The 21,659-nt window shown below is 38.5% G+C and overlaps 1 protein-coding gene across 26 annotated transcripts in view; it reads right to left on the bottom strand.

Annotated features, from left to right (window-relative positions):
* MRTFB (myocardin related transcription factor B) overlaps positions 1–21,659 on the bottom strand; it is a 222,541-nt gene that overhangs the window by 13,658 nt on the left and 187,224 nt on the right. For 15 of the 26 annotated variants that reach the window (XR_009183032.2, XR_009183033.2, XR_009183034.2 and 12 more), the window contains 6 exons: positions 19,237–19,484; positions 10,001–10,133; positions 7,946–8,983; positions 6,246–6,404; positions 1,682–1,840; positions 1,222–1,359 (listed from right to left, as the gene is read on the bottom strand). Coding sequence is in view for 20 of the 26 variants with exons in the window: in XM_058286443.2 (XP_058142426.1) it covers positions 1,222–1,359; positions 1,682–1,840; positions 6,246–6,404; positions 7,946–8,983; positions 10,001–10,133; positions 19,237–19,484 (1,875 nt within the window). In the remaining 6 variants the exon portion in view is untranslated. The remainder of the gene's footprint in view (positions 1–1,221; positions 1,360–1,681; positions 1,841–6,245; positions 6,405–7,945; positions 8,984–10,000; positions 10,134–19,236; positions 19,485–21,659) is intronic. The other 11 variants (XR_009183035.2, XR_009183036.2, XR_009183037.2 and 8 more) reach the window with 1 other exon arrangement.

Below are 21,659 nucleotides of genomic sequence, written 5' to 3'. Positions count from 1 at the left end.
GTTGTAGCAAATGTTCCTTACTTAGGGAGGCAGTCCACTATGGTCCCTGAGCATCCCTGAATGTCCTTGCTGGGAGTGCCAAGCTGTATGCTGTCCCCCGGTACTTAGCAGTTTCTGTAGCTGTTCATTTTGGCAACTAAATAGGTCAAGGTAATCACAGAATGATTATGCTCACTCCCTGGTTGAAGGGGACTGGCTTGTTTGCTGCTTGCTGTGCAAAAAGTGATGAGCCCTTGGTCCTATGTTCCCATGGTGCAGCAAAACCAGCTGCATCTGGCCTCATCAAATCACTCCATGGAACACAGGAACTTGGGGGAACTGTCACAACTGTGTTGATGCTCCTGTTGTAATAATCTCGTTTGTTCAGCACCGATGGAGTGGTGTCAGGTTTTTTCCTTGCCATCTTTACAAGCCTGGGGTTCTTCTGTGATAGTGAGTTTTGTTTTAAGCCTTGAAAGAAAGATTTAGATAGGTAGGGAAACTAGGAAGAGTGTTTAGGGTTAGGCTTGACAAGTACTATTATTGGTGGACACTCACCATAGGCACTATTTTTAAAACTGGGAATTCTAACTATTCTCATCCCTCGAGTTGGAAAAGGTGCTGCTACTCTTATTTTAATCAATGAAAAAGAAGGCTCAGAGATTAAAATAAGCTCTTTGTCCAAGGCCACATGGTTATCAACAGGACCTCAGGTCTGTCACCTCCAAAGTGCACTGGCTCAACGAACAAAGTCACGTGCATGGGCAGGTTTTCTAAGAGCAGGTGCTGGGAGCTAAAGAGTGATGGAAGCAGGACAAAGTGGGTTTAGGTGGTGGGCAATCTTAATGCCAGCCCGACAGATGGTGTTTTAAAAAAGAGGAGCCTGTATAAATACATGCCCTGGTCATAATCACATCTATGCCTAACATATGTGATCCACTGCCCCAAAGGAAAAATTAAGAGACAAGACCCAGATTTCCAAATAAGTAGTAACTATAGGTTATACAGTTGCTAAAAGCTGTTGAGGACTCTTCATAATGAATGACATTTTGATTTTTAATGACCACTTAAAATATAAAAAAGCCTCCTTGTCAAAACAAATTATTTCTATTGAGGCAACTCAATCTTAGACTCAGTACAGGGTAAGTCAAGATTTGAGGATGCCACATCAGATGTAAGCCTTATTTTGAAACTGAGATGTGAAAACACCGTTTATAAGCTATGACCACTATCCTTACTTACCTCTGGAAGGGAAGACTGTGCACTGCGAGTCTGCTTGATGGCCTCCTCATAGCGGGGAGGGTCTTTTGTCTTGGTGACTGGGCTACCAAACAGCGAGTGCTGGACAACAAATTGTTGGGGTGGAGGGGGTGAATTAGGCTGTGTCAAACAAAGATGAAGCATGTTAGCTCTTCACAATGACCTTTCTCATGCCCTGGCTAGACTCAGCTCTGTTCTTCACATGGCAGCCAAATCAACATCTGTGAGGTTGACAGCACTGGTGGACCACATCATGTGGGAAGGACTGTCTTCACTAGTATAATTTCTAAGCCACTCCTTACCACATTATTACCATGGTGTTTTCTGCTATTTCACCCAATTAAAATTGATACTGTCATTTCTTTTCTAAAAGCACTAGGCTTTGGAATGATTTCATACTCATGTAAGCATTGTTATTGCCACACAGTCATCACAGGATTACCTTGCTGGGACTGCTGGGTCCATTTTGCACTGATGGAAGTGGAACATTTCTGGACTGAAGAATGCTGTTAGATGCCTTATTAATGAATGGCTGCTGGACTGTTGGAGCAGGCTGTCTCTGGTATGAGAGGACTGTACTTGACGCTGAGTTTGTGAAAACCTGAAATGAATAAATATTTCTCCATCAATTTGCTCTTTTGCTTTTCCTAATGAAGGAAAGAAAATCATGTTTTAGAGCAGGGGTTGGCAAACTTTTCTGTAAGTTTTCTGTAAATGGCCAAATAGTAAATATTTTAGGCTTTGTGGGCCCTTTGGCAACTACTCAACCCTGCAACTGTAGCATGAAAGCAGCCCTAGACAGTATGCAAACAAATGGGCATGGTTATGTTCCAAAAACTCAATTTATCAAAATAAGTGGTGGGCTGGATTTATCCCCAAGGCCATGGTTTGTTGAACCCAGTTTGAGCATAAGCAGTGCTTTTACTCAGGAGCCTGTCTTTGATGACAGTGTTGGCAGAACTTTGTGGGAAAACATAGCATTTGCTCAGTAAAATTTTCCTTTAGCTAAATTTCTTATATTTCTTATGAGTGATTTCCTCAATTCTCATGGCTTTAATTTTCACAATTAAATCCACTCCTCTATTTCCCATGTTACTCCCAAATGCTAAAGCCATATATGTCAACTTCCTGGACATCTCAAAATTTAATACATTCTAAATGAAACCTTCCCCTTCCCTCCCACCATCCCCAACCTTTGACAGAAAATAATTCTGCCTTTGTTTTATGTTTTAAACTCTGGTAAACAGAGCCGTTGGTCACATTGGCTTTCTGTTCTAGATGCTCACATATTTTAGAGCTGTCTCTTGAGGGAGGACTCTGTTCTCTGGCCAGCTACCCTGATCCAGGTCATTATCTATCACTGGAATAGTGCCACAGCCACATAGCTCTGCCTCCCAGCCCATCAGCCCTCCACGAAATTATATTCTTAGACACAAACCTAGACACTCCTGCCTAAAACCTCCACTAGCTACCTGTCTTTAAAACTCACTCTGTGTCTGGTATGTAAAACTTCTCATTATCTGGCTCCTTTTCCACTCTATCTTAAACCTCACACATGTTGTAGCCATGCTGAATTTTCCATCATTTCTTGAAAACTTCTTCTAATCTTTGTAATGTAAGACCCTATTTAAAATTCAGCCCCTCATTGCCACAGTGGGTGGCATTCACACAACTGAAATATTGAACTCCCATCCTGGGGAGTTCTGCCACATTCTCTAATGGAACAGCAATAATCACCCAAGTACAGGGGCAATGACTAGTGTCCATTGTATGGCCCTTGATATTTATGACTATTCTTATATGAGCCTTTGTTCTTGAAGTTGCAACGTAGCCTGGTGTTGTAGGGTGCCAAAGAGTTACGTCCTGAGAGCCTCTCTATTGTTTGACTCTCTCAGAGTCAAACTCAGCATATAAATGCATTACCTTCCCCCCAGCATGGGACATGACTCTCGGGAAGGAGCCTCCTTGGCACCAAGGGATTATTACCAAATACCAATGAGCAATGCAACTGGAAAAAGACCTTGAATAGGGCGGTGGACTTGGCTCAGTGGTTAGGGTGTCCATCTACCACATGGGAGGTCCGTGGTTCAAACCCCGGGCCTCCTTGACCTGTGTGGAGCTGGCCCATTCGCAGTGCTGATGCGTGCAAGGAGTGCCGTGCCCCGCAGGGATGTCCCCCGCATAGGGGAGCCCCACGTGCAAGGAGTGTGCCCCATAAGGAGAGCTGTCCAGCGCGAAAGAAAGTGCAGCCTGCCCAGGAACAGTGCTGCACACACGGAGAGCTAACACAACAAGATGACGCAACAAAAAGAAAACAGATTCCCATGCAGCTGACAGCAACAGAAGCGGATAAAGAAGACGGAGCAAATAGACACAGAGAACAGACAACCGGGGTGAGGGGGGGAAGGGGAGAGAAATAAATAAATAAATCTTTAAAAGAAAAGAAAAGAAAAGAAATAGACCTTGAATAAAAGGGGGAAAAGGTAAAGACAAATGAGTTTATATGGCTAAGAGACTTCGAAATGAGTTGGGAGGTCTTCCCAGAGGTAACACATATGCATGTCTCAGCAGGATCTCACAGACTGCCAAAATAGATACTACCCCAAATAGTGGGGCTCCTGAGGGCTCTGGAGAAACCCACATCCTACAGTCATGGCAGATAGCTCCAGAGGTTGGTGCCTCACCAGTGGGCCCTACTTGGAATTTGTGTTCCTGAGTGTGACAAAGTTGGACTCAGATGTGACTTCTATACATATTCTTCTTCTGTCCCTTTTATTTGAACCTATAGTTGATGCTGGAGTTGGCAGGTGTACTTCTAAGAGACTTGAATCTCTGGGCTGTCCATGTGCCAGGTGGACCCTGAGCCTCAGCAGAATTGCAACACCCACTCTCCAGGTCACTGGACTCACCCAGGACAACTAACAAGGAGGTGAGGATGGACAACCACCACACCAAGGAACCGAGAGAGTCTACAACTGCAAGCAAGAGAGGCCTATCCATCAGCCATATGGAACCAAAGCCTCCTCTCAATTAGAGGTGGAGCAGGCATCACCATCCCAGAATCTTCAGGATTGGGGAATAAAACATGGACTAGGGTGGACTTACTGGTATTCTACTATAGACTTATTATGATTCTAGCAGTAGAGGAAATTATATAATTTATGTAGAGACAGTGGCTACTGGAGGTGCTGAAGTCAGGGAGAAGGACAAAGAGGTATAATAGAGGGGCATTTTCAGGACTTGGAATTGTCCTGAGTGACACTGTAATGACAGATATGAGTCATCATATATATGGCCATAACCTACAGAATTGAGTGGGAGAGAATGTAAACTATAATGTAAACTATAATCTGTGCTTAGTGGCAGTGTTCTAAAATGTGTTCATCAAATGCAATGAATGTACCATACTAATGAAAGAAGTTGTTAATGTGGGGAAGGATGGGAAGTGTGGGCAGTGGGGCATATGGGAATCCTTTTATTTTTTTATGTAAAATTTTATGTAATTGAAGTATCTTTTAAAAATAAATAAAAAATACATTAAAAAAACAAACAAACCCAGCCCTTATAAGAAGCTGTCCTCATGGAATCCCAAGTGGTTTGTTTAACCTCCAACAAGATCCATAGGTGTTAGGGCTTTTGCAAATGTATTTCACAGAAGTTGGTTTGTGTATTAAAATATTTAATATACTTTATACCATTAATACTCTGAAGGAGAAAAACCTCCTTCCTATACAAAAAGTGTACATCAATATATAAATATTATACACACACACACCAATACATACATACATATGTACATAGACACACATATATATATATATATATAGCCCACGTATTTCTTAAGTGTGAGAGTATATGTATATATATATATCTCCCAAACGGTTTAACTTCCCTGGGTGATGAGTTCTATAAATTTATTCCTATTGAAAAAGTTATGTTTCCTTATATTTGTTAAAAAAATTACTTCCTTTAAACTGGAAGTAGTGACTCCAAATTCTAGTAATTTGAGACTTAGTGAATAAGCCCATTACCCTGTCTATATATTACTTATGTTGCTAACATTTGAATATTTCCTGTGCTTATAACTACACTAAAACGATATTCTGAGCTTTCCTCAAACTAAATAATATACATGCATAATTCCTTTCTCACTGCATTTCTGAGGAGCTTCCTAAAGAGAGCATGCTGAGTCAAGAGGCCTTTTGTTTGTTCCTAAAGTTGTCTTAACTCAAACTGTTCAAACTACCTCCCCAGGCATCTCTACAGGTATACTAATTATCTAAGTTCTTTTACGTTGAAGAGCAAAATTCTGGGACTAATAATTCTCAAGGTTTAAAATTCTAAGGCCTATTTTTGAGGCCTTCAGATCTTTCTGACAAGGAGATGTGCATATAGCTCCACCTGCTGGGTAAGAGGGAGTTTTGCTGACTTTTGGAGCAATTTAATGTCATAAGTTTTTGGTAGGAATTTGTACAGAGGATGGGAAGTATTAGAACAACAACCTTCATTCATTCTCTGTCATGCAGAGAAGGTGAGTGAATTTTGCTAAAGGCCAAATACATAGGAAGTAGTGAACAAGAATGATAACCAGACCTAAATGCTCTGGCTAATAATTTGTATATGGCAAAGATCTTCATCAAAATAAAAATTTCAGAAGTAACCTTTTATCTTCAAATAGCTTTTCCCAGGGAACAGCATTTTTGTTTTCTACAAAATCTTTTAATTTGAAAAACAAAAACCTCTGAGATTTTCATTTGGAAAAAGGTTTTAACTGTTAAGGTGAGCTATCTTTTAGTAATATAGAACTCTTTCTCCATCCCAAATAATTGGATAATCTGCAGCCAAATGTTATCTGACCTATGGCTTCCTTTATGGGAAAGTGATCATAGAGAAGAGCAAACAGGAGCTTCCCACTGAGGCGGCTTCTGAAGATGCTTGTTGAATGGATGAAGGGGTGACAGTAAAATCAAGCAAGAGGCTGTTGTAACTTGTTAGCATCCACTGACCTTTCTGACTTGTTGAGGCTGACTCAGAACATGCTGTGTGAAAGTGTCTTGCTTCTGAGGTACAGTCTGGGTCAAGCCTGAGGACAAGGCAGCAGCAGTTGACATTTGTGCAGCAGTTGCTATCTGAGGCTGAGTCTGGATGCCTGCTTGTGGTGGAGTCTAGGAGGTGAATAAAAATAATCAATTTGTTAGAATAAAAAGTTTAGATGTGGAATAAATGGTCACTTGCGGATTGTATCTAAAATGAAATAAGACAAAATGTTTACAGATAGTTTTCGTGGCCCTTTTCAGATTTTATTGAGTATTTAAAATCAGAATTTGAAAGAGAAATATGTGTCCTAAGAATGTTTAGGAACACATTACTGAATGGTATTCTAGATAAAGTGACTTCAATTTATATGTAAATAAACTTGAATTCCAACAATTCTAAACCAGAGATTTAAAGGGCAGAGGAGAATTTTTATGTTCTTGTTTCTTATGTGGCTAAGATCTTCATTTGAAAATTTGGGGAAAATAAGAAATGGAAATAAGAAGAACCTATTCCAGTTTTGCATACATGTAGGTCAACTAAGAACTTCTATTTCTCTGTCCAAATTCCTGCTTCTCAAGTTGGAGTATGTGTACTCTCTGGGGATGGGGTGTGCACAGGTGGGTATACAAAGCCCCACTATAAAAATGGTTCTTGCTCTTAGAATGTCAACTCTAATGGAAGATTTGGACAAAACTTTTTTTTCCAAAAAGATATATTGTGGTGTACATTTTCAAATTCACAGGTGCTTTAAAGCTAAAACAGGAGAATTAGAATTTTTACACATGCCAAAGACCTGTGGGGCCATGTCGCTTAACCCCAGGTTACAAGCTTACTCCTCTCGGCTGTTAAGTATTTTAGTAGTAAAGGCTGAAGTGCACTGGTCCACAGGATTTCTTGTTAGTTGTATTCTACATTTTATTAAAACCTACCAAAATTGCGTTACATAAAACAACTTAATATAATTACATAGTTTATGTAGGCATAAAATGAAATTTTATGCTAATCAGTATTTTCTCTCAATAACATTCTCAGTCCTAAGTCTGAAGTCATATTTTCCTTGTTTAGGTACCTTGACATTAATAGTACCTTTTTAGAACTAAATTTGGGAGACATAATATTGGAATGGGTATGAAATTTAAAACTGTGGAGTCAGAGGACCCGGCTAGCTCTGTGACATCCTAGCCGAGTCCTTTGGCAACTTACTAAACCTTCCTAGGCCTCAGTTTCCTTATCTAGAGAGTGAGCATATCACTTGGCTCTTCTGGAGAGAGGGAGGAGTAAATGAAATAAGTCACTGAAAGGACTTGATATTGTGCCTTGCATGTAAAAAGTGCTCAATAGCAGTAGCTATTATGATATAATGTCATTGGTATTTTAAAATGTCTACACAAATGATAATGCCATTGGTATTTTAAAATGTCTACATGAACAAGACTGTGTTCATTAAAAGGTAAAATGTATTTGATAGAAAAGCATTCCACATTTGTTTTTACTTATAAAAAGTCTAGCTTTAAAAATCTTTGAAACTCCCCCCACCACTGCAAGTTTTATATAATTGCAAAACCTAATTTGAATGCATTTAGGAGAATGCTCAGGTATGCTTTTATCATGAGCAGTTTCTGTTCTATGTGTGGTAGAATACAAGGTAGTTAGAAGACACACTTCACACCTGGAGTTTGAGGCTGCCTACTGGGAGCTGCACTGGAGTGACATTTGAGCCCTGGATGGACACTGGGAGCAGTAGCTGAGCAGTTTGCGTGGTCAGTAAAGCCTGAGGCTGAGCAACAACGGCAGGCGGCGGCTGTCCCTGGGAACTCACGTAAAACTGAGAGACGATGCTCTGCTGCTCCGCTTGGGCTACAGGTACCTCTTGCTTGATGACTACAGCCTTTTTGGCAACAAGGGTCTGGCTGCCTGTAGAGACAGGTTGGCTTACAGAATGGCTGGCTACTGGGATGGGTTGTCTTGAGTTGGAGCAGTCAGTGAGCGAAGTCTCATCTTTGACAGTGACACCAGTGCTACTATGGTTTTGATCTAACTTATTGACAGAATTAGCTGCTGTGGTGGGCTGGACTTCCAGCGGCCGCTGCTGCTGGCTCCGTTTTTCAACCTCAAGTTGCATTTTCAGGACTTCCACAAGCTTCTGCTCTTGTTCCAGTTTTCTCTTTAGCTCTTCAATCTGCTTCTCTTTTTCCTGGAGCTTGCGATCCTTTTCAGCTGCATCCAGTTCCAGACTGGACAGAGTACTGCTGGTGGGACTTAAGCTGTCTTCAGTATTTGTCACTCTCAAAGGAGAGGAGCACAAGAACTGTGAAGGAGACATCATGGTCATAATCTCAGTGAAAGTGTCTGCCATGTTTGTGTCATCGGTACTGAGACTGGACTGTTCGGAGGGAGATGGTGAGATTGGCAGAGGGGAACTGACACTTTCAACAGGAGCCAAGTTGCTGCTTCCGGCAGATGACAATTCTGCCTTGAAAGTGGAGACTGAGCTAGTCACAGAGTTATGTAGTGTTGTAACTGGCAAGGCCACGGTAACTTCTGGGTTACTGGTAATGATGGCAGAGGCTGATACTGCCACAATACCGCCTGCAGCAAGGCCACTGCTGTTCAGTTCCTGGTAGGGTTTCAGGCGTTCAATAAGGTCGGGTTTGGTGCCTGACACTGGCAGACCCCTTAACTTCAGTTCTGTCTTCAGTTCCGATACCTAGAAATATTACAAACAAATCAGATCTCTTCTCTTGGTACTGTAACTTTCTGACAAATTGACAGTACACTTGCATGATGGAAAAAGTACCTGTCAGACAACTTGGTATTACTGCATTTCTGAAAGTGGGATTGTTCTTTTTCATGAGAGAGGATTGCTTTCTTTCTTTTTTTTTCTTTTGAGGTACCGGGAACCAGGGACTGAACCAGAACCTCACATGTGGAAAGCTGGCACTCAACCACTGAGCCACAATGGCTCCCAAGTGTTGGCCCCTTCGTTTGTTTTGCTTGCTTGTTTTGTTTTTTTTCTAGGAGGCACTAGGAACTGAACCCGACACTTGTGGGAAGCAGGTGCTCATTTGCTTAAACCACATCTGCTCCTCTCCCCTTTTTAAAAAACACAAACACGTTCAACTAGAGAACTAAAGAACTTGAGAGGCAGTGATAAAGTACGGGTTTTTAAAGTAATTCCTCTTTTATGTCAAAGAAAAGATTTACTAATTATGATGATGAAAACAGCTACATTTATTGACTAGTTATCATGTGCCAGACACTGAAGTGCTTTGTGTGTACTCTTACAAATTAGTCTTCAAATGACTATGAGGTAAGTATAATTATTAGCTACATTTTACAGATGAGGACGTTGAGGCAGAGAGGTTAAATCACTGGTCCAAGCTTCTACAGATAATAGAAGGCTGAGCTAGGGGGGAACCCAGGAAGGCTGGCCCTGGAGCTCATGCTCTTAACTGTTACAAGTTCCTCCTTCTCTCAAAATTGGCACTGGGCAGGGAAGAAAAAAATCCTATGTGCTTGGCATGTGGTACATCCTTAATAAATGAGAGTTACTGTTTTAAAAGAATCTTAATGGAAGTAAAAAGAAAGTGCCTCCAAAAAGGTTTCATAGCTTTGGTAAAGTTGAATGCCTAGTGAAAACTACCTACATCTGCTAGACAAATCTGGCAAAGTATTTACATTTTGTGGTACTTATGGGTGAATAAGCTCTATTTGGAATTATCACCTTTAACTCATCCAAGCTAGAAGGCAGTGGTCCTGGTTTTCTCACAGGAGCAGATGTGTTCTGTCTTGGTGTGTTAGGTGTGGTACTGTTCGAAGCTGAATTCCCACTGTTGCTATTTTTGTCATTGAGTGTCCTTCAAAAGAAAAGGAAAATTAGAGTTCAAAATAAATAAAATAATTTCTGAATCTGTTATTGTTTGCTGCTATAAATTTGACTGTTAATTTATTAAGAGAAAAATATCATAGTCATGGATTGGAAGACTCAATATTTTAAAGTTGTCTATTAAATTAGATTCCAATAAAAATACCTGCAGGGTACATGAAAAAATGTTCAGAATCACTAGCTATTAGGGAAATGCAAATAAAAAATACAATGAGATATCATCTCATACCTCAGAGAATGACTGTTATTAAAAAAAACAGAAAACTACAATTGCTGGGGAGAATGTGGAGAAATACAAGCACTCCTTCACTGCTGGTGGGAATGTAGAATGGAGCAGCCTCTGTGGAAAACAGTTTGGTGGTTCCTCAGGAAGCTAAATATAGAACAGCCCTATGATCTAGCATTCCCTCTTCTAAGACTATATCCAGAACTGAAAACAGGAATGCGAACAGACATTTGCACACCGATGTTCACAGCAGCATTATTCACAATTGCTAAAAGATGGAAACAACCCAAGTGTCCAACAACTGATGAATGGGATAAACAAAATGTGGTATACGCTTATGATGGAATACTATGCTGCTGTAAAAAAAAGGAAATTGGGACACATATGACAACATGGATGAACCTTGAGGACATTATGCTGAGTGAAATAAGCCAGACACAAAGGACAAATATTTTATAGAGTCTCATTAATACGAACTAAATACAAAGAATAAACACATGGATTAAAATCTAGAGTATAGGTTACTAGGAGATAGGATGAAGGCTGAGAAGGGGTACTGATGATTAATGTATGCAGAATTTTTAATTAGCTTGAAGTTAAAGTGTAGAAATGGATACAGTTGATTATAACGCATTAGAGTGAGTGTAATGGTTGATTTATAAATGGGATTGTAGTTGAAAGGGACATTACATCTAGGGATGCAAATGTCAACTGAGAGACAGCTAGAGAATAATTTAGGGACCGAATACCATAGGGAACCTAATGGTAGATAAAAATTGTGGTTACTATAAACACAAAAATAATGTTCTTCTATGAACTAGAGCAAATGTACGTCACTATTACAAAGTGATAAGAATATAGTGATGCATGTAAAAATACAATTAATTTAACTTATTGACTATAGTTAATAGCAATATTCTTGCAACAATGTCAAAGAAGGTACTATATTAATGCTAAGGGTCAATAATAGGGTATAGGGGATTTTTTTTCTTTTGGATTAAGGAAAACATTCAAAAATTTACTGAGGCAATGACTGCACAACTCTGTGATGAGACTGAGAGTCACTGAGTGTACACTTTGGATGGACTATACAAGGCATGGGACTCTGTAAGAGTGAACCATGTGGTAGATGTCTGTGGTTATCAGTACAAATAAGAGAGTGTTTTCTCACTAACTATAACAAATAGTACTAATACAAGCTGTTAATAATGGAGGGGTGTACAGAAAAAAAAATCTAATATAAGCTATAGCCCATAATAGTAATATTTTGATGATGTTCTTTTATAATCTGTAACAAATGTTCCACCACAATGCAAGGTGTTGGTGGAGGGGTGATGTATGGGAATTTTCCATGTTATGCATGATTATTTTGTAAGCTCACAACTTCTCTAATAAAAAACATAAGAAAAGACCTGCAAATTTTGTTTGGTGAAAATTTAGAAGGTGATCCTAAGCTTTATATGGAAATGCAAATGGCCAAGAATGGTGACAGCATCCTTGAAGAAAAGTAAAACTAAAAAAGTCATACTACAGAAATCAAAATTTATTACAAAGGCACAGTTATCAAGATAACATGGTGCTGATGCAAGGACAGAAAGAAAAGCAAATGGTAGAAAATTGAGAAAAAGACACCACATATATGGGCCCTTGAGTTAATACAAAGATGACATTGGAAGGCAATGGAGAAAGGGTGGTCCTTGCAGTAAATGGTGCTGGGCCAACAGGATATTCATTCAGGAAAAAATAGGTTCCTGACTGATCCCTACACTCGAATTTAATGGGAACTGTAGAACAAAATTTTTAGAATAAAATTCAGGATATTATCTTCATGGCCTTTGGATAGGTGACTTCTTAAACAGGACACAAAAAGCACTAACTAAAAGGAACACCTTAAGACAGCGAAAAGTCAAGTCATATACAGGTCTCAGATCTACAATATACAAAGAGAAAGCTGATGTAGCTCAGTGGTTGAGTGCTGGTTTCCCACATATACGGTCCTGGGTTTGCTCCCTGGCTCTGGTACTTTGGGGGGGAAAAAAAAAAAAAAAAAAAAAAAAAATATATATATATATATATATATATATATATATATATAAAATGTACACACACACACACATATACACACAGAAATCTTATGAATCACTAAGAAAAAGAGAGAAAATCCAGTGGAAAAACGGGGGAAACATCTTGACAGGTATGCCCAAGTGGTCAATAACTATATGAACAAGTACTCAACTTCATTAGGGATGAGGAAAGTTAAAATTACAGTGAAACACCATTGCATACCCAGAAGAACTGCTATAATGAATGAGACTGGCAATACCAAGTACTTGGAGCAATTAGGACTCTCACTGCACAGTGGAAACGTGTATTGGTAAAACAATTTCGGACAACTATTTCATAGTATCTACTAAAGGTAAATACATGTCAATCCTCTGACCCAGCAATTCAATTCCTAGGTAGATAACCAACAGAAAGACACATACGTGTACCAAAAGATAAAGATTAGAATACTTATTATAGCCTTATTTGTAATAGCCCAAATTAGAAGTATGATGGATAAATTATGATATAGTCATATACAGAACACTAAACAGTATTAAAATTAGTGCTATCTGTAACAAGAAGGATTATCTCACAAACACAATGTTGAGCAAAAAAAGCCAGACACACAGAAGTATTATAAGATTGCATTTATATAAAATTCAAAAACAGGCAAACTGGGCATAGAAGGCAGGATAGTCACTAAGAGGGGATGCAAGGGGGATTTTTGGGGTACTGATAATGTTTCATTTTTTGATTTAGGTGGTGGTTACAGGTGTATGTTTACTTTTGCATTAATTTTCACTTATACACTTTTCTGTATGTAAGTGATATTTCAATAAAAGAGTTTATTTAAAAAATGTTGGCAAATCAATTGTCAAGTCCTAGAAGTTGGGTGCTTTGCATTAATTTCCCTAAACTCCTTTCCACATCAAAGGTAGACCTCTTTGCCTTTGCACAGATCTCTTCCATCTGTGATACTCTTGGAGAGATTGGCCTCTCCTTTTCTGGGTGGTTGATGCTTATTAAAATATAAACATAATGGTTGATTCTATATAGCCATCTACATTGTGGATTTATGGTCATTACAAAGCTTTGGTGTAGATACCGAATAGACTCTAAATTCCAAATTCTGAAATAGGGATCTAAGGTGAGAATGCTTATGGGGTGAGATTCATAGTTGGATGAGAATCAGTTAGTAAAATGGCAGAGTGGGAAACTCTAGGGGCTAGCACTGAGGCAACTATTGAACTGGAAACAGTGCTTGGAATTAATTATTTTGGAACTCTGGAACCTGATGTGACATTTAAAACAAGGTGAGTGCTAGATGGAGAGGCTGCTGATCTTTCATTAAATGAGCAATACGCCTGGACCAGCTACTGCTCCCCATTTCTCAGCCTTGCTCCAGCTTTGGGGATAGCAATGGGTTGGTGGCTATGGGGACCATGTTGCCCCCAGAACTGGGAGTTGGCATTTTGGTTGGTCTGTTGGTGCTTCCAGAGACTGGCACAGATGCTTGCCTTAGTTTTGCTTTTTTTTTTTACTACTTATTATATTTATTATTATGTTTACACTGGATTAAATCCTTGGCAAATATCACCTCATTCATCCTCTTTCTATCTCTCTGAGACACACTATGTTAGACCCATTTTTGCTGAAGAGGAAAGGGAAAGCACAAAGAGATGACATTTATTATCCAAGGGTAAAAATGATAAATTAGATATGGTTCTTTCCATAAAGAAGCTCTCCATAGGTCTTTCATTTAATAACCTCTATTGAGTCTAGTTTCATTCAACTTGAATTAGGATTGGAAGACAAAGCCTGGGACTTCAGACGTGGTGCACTTAACACAGACCTCCCATAACTTTAGTATGGACCAAGACTGCCCTTCTGGAGAGAATTCACTTAAACAGGAGAGGGAACATGAGAGAAACATGAACTTGATTTTGGCTTTTTTAGGCTTATCCAGGTGGCACTACATATTGGAAGATTTAAATGAACAGTACATCCCCCCACCCCCTTTTTTGGTATTTAAAACCACACACAACAAGGGCTAGACACTTTATAAAAATTTAAATTTGACAAGTCACAGATGGCTGCTGTACTCAACAAGCAAAAAAAAAAAAAAAAAAAACAAGCAATGAGTGAGGAGTTGGAGAATCAGATTTCCAGAGGTAACACATTATAATACTTAAATCTGTCCAGCTGCCAACAAAAATTACAAAGCATACAAAGAAACAAGGACATGTGACCCATTCACAGGAAAAAAAGAATGTGACAGTAATCATTTCTGAGGAAGCCCAATGTTGGAATTTCTAGTCAAAGACATTAAATCAACTGTCTTAAATACAGTAAAGAGCTAAAGGGAACTATGAATAACTAAAGAAAATCAGGAAAATGAAGTAGGAACAAAGTGAAAAAGAATATACTAGAGAATAGAAATTATAAAAAGAAACCAAACAGAAATTCTGGAGCTGAGAAACACAATAACTACAATAAAAAATTCACTCGAAGGGCTCAACAGCAGGTTTGAACAGGAAGAAGAAAGGATCAGAGAACTTGAAGATAAAGGCAATTGAAACTATCCAGTTCGAGGAGCAGAAAGAAACAATACTGAAGAAAATGAACAGAACCTGAGGGACCTGTAGTCACCATCAAACATACCAACATAGTCACAGAAGTACTGGAAAGAGAAGAGAAAAGGACAAGAAAAGTATCTGAAGAAATAATGGCCAAAAAAATTATTAAATCTGATTAAAGACATGAACATACAAATTCAAGAAGCTTTATTAACTTCATGCAAGATAAACTCAAAGAGACACCAAGACATACTATAGTCAAACTATTGAAAGCCAAAGACAGAATTTTGAAAGCAGTGAGAGAAGTGACTCCTCACGTACAAGTAATCCACAATACAATTAACAGCTAATTTCTAACCAGAATAATGGAGGCAATAAGGGATTGGGATGACACATTTAAATTCCAGAATGAAAAAACGTCAAGCAAGACATCTCTAAATGGCAAATTCACCTTTCAAGAATGAAGGAGAGGGAAGCGGATATGGCTCAACGGACAGAGCTTCCGCCTACTATATAGGAGATCCAGGGTTTGATACCCAGGGCCTCCTGGCCCATGTGGCAAGCTGGTCCACAGAGTACTGCAGTGCAAAGGAGTGTGGCCCCTACACAGGGGTGCCCCCCGCACATTGAGTGGCCCCCATGCAAGGAGTGCAGCCCTGTGCAGGAAGGCAGACTGCTCAGGAGTGGTGCAGCCCACATGGAGAGCTGACGCAGCAAGATGACACAATGAAAGAGAGACAAAGAGAAAAGACAATATGAGACACAGCGAACTAGGGAGCTGAGGTGGAGCAAGAGAATGGTCCCCTCTCTCCCACTCCAGAAGTTCCCAGGATGGGTTCCTGGAGCCGCCTAATGAGAATACAACAGACACAGAAGAACATACAGAAATGGACACAGGGAGCAGACAATGGGAGGAATGAGGGGACTGGAGGGGGAGGAGGGAGTAAGAAAAATAAATAAAGTGAAAGATTAAAAAAAAATAATAATGAAGGAGAAATGAAGACATTTCCAGATAAACAAAAGCTGCGGAAGTTTATTACCAATTGACCTGCTCTATGAGAAATGCTAAAATGAGTCCCTCAGGCTGAAATGAAGGACTTTAGACAGTAACCCAAAGCCTTAAGCAGAAGAAAAGAACACTAGTAAAGGTAACTACATAGGTAAATATAAGTAAAAGCCAGTATTATTGTACTTTGGGTTCATAACTCCTCTTTTTTTCCCTATGTGATTTAAAAGGCAAATGATAATAATTATAAATAAATTTTAATGGGCACACAATGTATAAAGATGTGATTTGTAAAAACAACAATAAGAAGAAGGGACAAAGACGTATAGGAGCAGAGTGATTGTATACTATTGAAACTAAATTATTTAAACTAGGTAGCTTTAAGTTTAAAGTGTTAATTGTAATCTTCAAGTAGCCACTAAGAAAACAACTAGAAAATATACAGAAAAGGAAAGAAGGGAATTAAAATATGGTCCACTATTAAAAATCAACTAAATACAAAAAAGGGCAGTAATAGAGGAATTAAGAAGTAAAATTAACATGATATAGAAAAAGTGCCAAGTGGAAGAAGCTAATCCTTCCTTATACGTAATTACTTTAAATGTGAATGGATTAAACTCCCCAATTAAAAGGTGGAGATTGGTAGAATGGATAAACAAAACACATGGTCCATCTATATGCTCTTTATGAAAGGCTTACTTTAGAGGCAAAGACACAAAGAGATTGAAAATAAAAGGATGGAAAAAGATACTCCATGCAAATATAATAGTGCCCAAAGAGAGCTGGGTAGCTATATTCTTGCCACAGAAAATAGCCTTTAAATTAAAAAAAGTTGCAAGAGACAAGGAATAACATTATATATTGATAAAAGGTTCAATTTATCAAGAAGATATAATAATTATTAATACATACACATCTAAATAACAGAGCCCTAAAATATATGAAGCAAAAATTGACAGAATTGAAGGAACAGACAGTACTAGAGTAAGAGTTAAATAATAAAATTTCAATATCCTACTTTCAATAATGGATACAACAACCTGGAAGATCAATAAGGAAATAAATAGAGGACTCAAACGATACTACAAACCACTTAGACCTAACATACACACACACACACAACACTCCACTGAAAAAACACATATAGGAGACTATATGTTCTCAAGTGCACATGGAACGTATTTGCATGAGCTTTATTAAATGGGTTTCAGGAAGCCAGTAATTGAAGCTGACCTGGACTTGTCAACAGCTAACTCTTGACATTCATTTTGGGGTTTTATTTTACAAATCTGCTTCAAGTATTTGAGATAAGTTTCTTCAAGTTTGGATGAAATGATAAACATTTTAAGTATCACTATTATCCTAAAAATTCAACTTTTAAACTTCATGTTAGAATTATGAAAATATATTAAATCAGCATTTCTTAGTCTTAATTTTCATTATTGCCCCTTCAGGGACTATAATAAGACATTTTTTTCATAATTGTCCTCCCCATGAAATTTTAATAACACAGATGTACTACACATCTGTTAGATACTATGCTTGTCTGTGTTTTATACACAAAGTAAGATTTTTTTCACTTCCTCTAACCCCCACAACCATCTTTAACCTCTTGGGGGCAATATTGTCTCCCATCAAGATTGCATGATTTAAAGTAATTATTCTATGAGGCTTGTCTTTTTGGTTGAGAATCTATAATACCATACTTGGTCTCCAGATTAACAGTTTAGTGTTTAATCCTTAAAATAACAAAACTAAGTTAATTTATTTTTCCCTTAAGTCAACTCGGCAGGGAAGGGTCTGGTGAATGTGATCACTATCTAGACAAGAACTTGAAGTTCAGAGAGAAGATATGACCTCCAGGACCATTGAGGCTGTGTTTGGCAAAGCTTAGACTAATCCTAGACTTCTCAGGTTGTTGTTGGTCTTTCCATGGTACCAAAGGGGAATATTATACAAATAAAATTCTACTACTGTGTGCTCTGTAGGACTTAAAAATTCAGTTTCTTATAATGGGATTTTGGTAAAAATAAATGTGGCAGGGAAGCAGTTGTGGCTCAACTGACAGAGTGTCTGCCTACCATATGGAGGGTCCAGAGATCGATACCCAGGACCTCCTGACCTGTGTGGTGAGCTGGCTCACGTGCAGTGCTGTCGCATGCAAGGGGTGCCATGCCTGCCCTACATGCAAAGAGTGCACCCTGCAAGGAGAGCTGCTCAGCACGAAAAAGCGCAGCCTGCCCAGGAGTGGTGCCGCACACATGGAGAGCTGATGCAGCAAGATGACAAAAAAAAGTGACAGGTTCCTGGTGCCCCATGACAAGAATGCCAGTGGACACAGAACACACAGCAAATGGATAGAGAGAGCAGACAACAGAGGGGAAGAGAAAATAAATAAATAAATAAATAAATTTTTAAAATCTTAAAAAAAAATGTGGCAGAAAATGTCTCCAGTGTTTGGTTCTGGAAATTAAACAGAATTTATCTACATCTAATTTATTGCAAAATTCTTAACCAGTTTTCCTATTTCTAAACTCCCCTTTAAACCAAATTTCAAATTATTCTTTCTTGCATTTCAAGAAACTGCCCTCTGAAACTCTCTACTGTCTGTCTACCACGTCAAAATTAAACTCTTCTACCCAACTTCAACTTCCTGCAGACATTGGCTCTGCTCACTTTCACCTTCCACTTTTCTTAAGAAATTAATCATATTCTTTACTCAGGCTATTTTTCTTATCAACCAATACATGGCATTGCTTACAACTCCTTCTATATTTGTACTTATATCATTTCCCTTTGTTTGGAAGGGCTCTTCCTGAGTTCTTCCACATATGCAAATCTAGCTTTTTCCACAAAGCTTTCCTTTATCATTCATCTTTCCTTTTTATACCAGGTCTTCAACTTATGTCTGTATCATAGCACTTAACACTGTTTTGAGTACATAATGGAGATATCTCTCCTGACTGAATAACGTGAAAAGCCATTTCTCACTTGAAAAGTTCTGAACCTATTCTGGAGGATGAAAACTAGACTGGAATGTGGGTAATTCTCACTATGGTAACTTCAGGCACTGGCTGATAAGCTTTGATGACAATAAAATGAAAATAATTGTTGAGTGCAAATAAATCACAACATCTGACCTTTAGTAACTTATGTTGCCTCATAAGATACCACAGTAAAATCCACTTTATGAAGACAGCATTGACCCCCAGCCCCGTACTTGAGTGGTGCAGGCAGGATTGTCTGATAGTTGTAGTGTTGCTGCTGTTGGCTCAGGATCTGCAGCTGCAGGAACAGTTGCTGCTGTTGGAGCAGGCGGGCGTAGTTGGAGTCCATTTGCGGCTCGTTCTTCTCACCTTTCTGATCTGGTGGAATGTACTGGTGGTACTTCAGCTTCTTTACCCGTGGTTTGGGATCTTTACACTTTTTGCTACGATGTTTATCGTTTGGATTCTTGGGATGGCTTTGCTATTTTTGAAGAGAAGAAAATCAGACGATTTAAAAAGATGTCACCACAGGGAAAATCTATTCTATCATGTGCCTAAGTGATTTGAAATGAAAAAGCAATGCACCCTTAGAAACTGGTATAGTCGCTTTGAAAAGAAATGTGCTAAATCCATTTCAAGAACCACGAAAACATTTGCATACTTACTTTGACCAAGAAATCTTGCTTCTAAGACTCATTTTCTCCTGCTGCATTGTTCCCTTAGGGTAAAATTCAACAAACATTTATTTTGGGTCTCCTATGGAGACACATTACTAAAAGCTTACATATATTACCTCAAAGTGAAAAACAGGCCATATAATAAATATATTGGGGAAAAGATTAAGTGTATTTCACTATAACTATGTAATATTTTATAGTCATTAAAAATATCTATGAGGACATAAAAAACAGAAAAATGCTTTTAATGAGAATGAAGCAGAATCCTATGGAAAATAACACAAAAATGAAAACATTGAGCAATGTGACTGAAATATTTCAAAATATAGCATTATTTTATTTTAAAAATGGAGTGTGAGAGTATACAACCCCTTACCTTATGATTAACAATCTCATGATTATTTTTATTTTTCTTGCATTCTTTTCTTCCTCTCAAATTCTAAGTTAATCAGATAATCTTCTTTTACATTATTTACTAATATTTATTCATAAGATACCTTCATCTAAAAAAAGTCTATCCTAAAAAACAAGGTAATAAATTATTCCTAAGCTATTTTAAGTAAAACACCAAACAACAAGACACTTTGAGAAGTACTAAATTAACTATAGCTATTGATGCAATAATATTAAATATGTTCATGCTCAAAGAAGTTAGAAATTGCAAAACAACGACAAAGAAAATAAAAATCACGATAATATTACAGACTAGAAATAGTCATTGTTAATATTTTTGTTACATCCTCCTATGCACATGCTAATGTTTAACAAAATTGGGATGATATCTTATCAGAAATATGACTTTTCCCTCCCCTCACTTAATATGCCATGCACTTCTTTCTTTATCATAAAAGAATTATTCTGCAACAAGATTTGAAGGCTGCATTGTGTAACAGTTTATAGACATAATCAGTGGTGTGCTGGAGCCAGCTCTGAGTCAGGAGAGCCAATCGTGAGCATCTCTCCCCCACTCCACATTCAGTGACAGCCCATGAGCAGCTTGAAATTGAACATGATGGGAATATTTACACCTCAGGAATTAGCAAAGGCTACAAACCACTCCCATACCCTCAAAGACAGTTGTTATACATTTACCAGCAACCACTGGATATAACATAATCCAACTAACTAGTAGACTTTTCTGAACATCTGTAAGGATTTGTAAAAGTAAGTGTGTATTGGAAATAATCTGTTCTTGTGAACCTCAGTCTCAGACTTGCCCACCAGGATTTGTCCTTGTTTTAGTTCTTTACTGACCCCCAGGCCACACCCACCCACTCTTTACTTTTCCACTTCTACTCCATTCATGGTTCTTAGAGATCTTAATAACTACATACACAATCCTCCTAATATTCTGGCTTCAGTTCCTTGGCTTCCTTTCTTCTAAGTACCTCATCCACTATCTCAGTCACACATTCTGTGGTCATAATCTAGATCTTGTCATTACCCCAAATTGTACCTTCTCACTTTCCAGCATCCTATTCTCTGACAACCACCACCTATCTTTACAACTCACTCCACCTAGGACCACCATCTCCAATAATTATTTGATGCCATTGGTAATCTAGAATCCATTTATCTTCCTACCTTTACACTGCCCCTCACTTACCTCCTTGCCTAACTATACTGGCCCACCCTTTGTCCTACTCACTTGGCAAAAGCCCAATCTAACTGTCTATTCCAGCGTTTCTCAACAGTGGCACTACTGACATTTTAAACTGGATAGTTCATTGTATATTGCACAAAGTTTAGTGACATCCCTGGACTTTACCTACTAGATGACAGTAGCATCTCCCCACCAACTTGTGACAATCAAAAATGTCTTCAAACATACCCAGGAAGGGAAGGGGGGAGGGTAAAATCATCTCCCTACTGGGAACAATTAGTCTACATGCCCATACTCACACAGCTGAAAGCAGCCACAAAAAAACAAAACTGAGCTGAGAAGTCTCATGTTAAACTCATGACCATAAACTTAAAGG

This window comes from Dasypus novemcinctus, chromosome 23 (assembly GCF_030445035.2).
Source record: "Dasypus novemcinctus isolate mDasNov1 chromosome 23, mDasNov1.1.hap2, whole genome shotgun sequence".
NCBI classification, from domain to species: Eukaryota; Metazoa; Chordata; class Mammalia; order Cingulata; family Dasypodidae; genus Dasypus; species Dasypus novemcinctus.
This window is presented reverse-complemented; position numbering and strand designations above follow the sequence as displayed.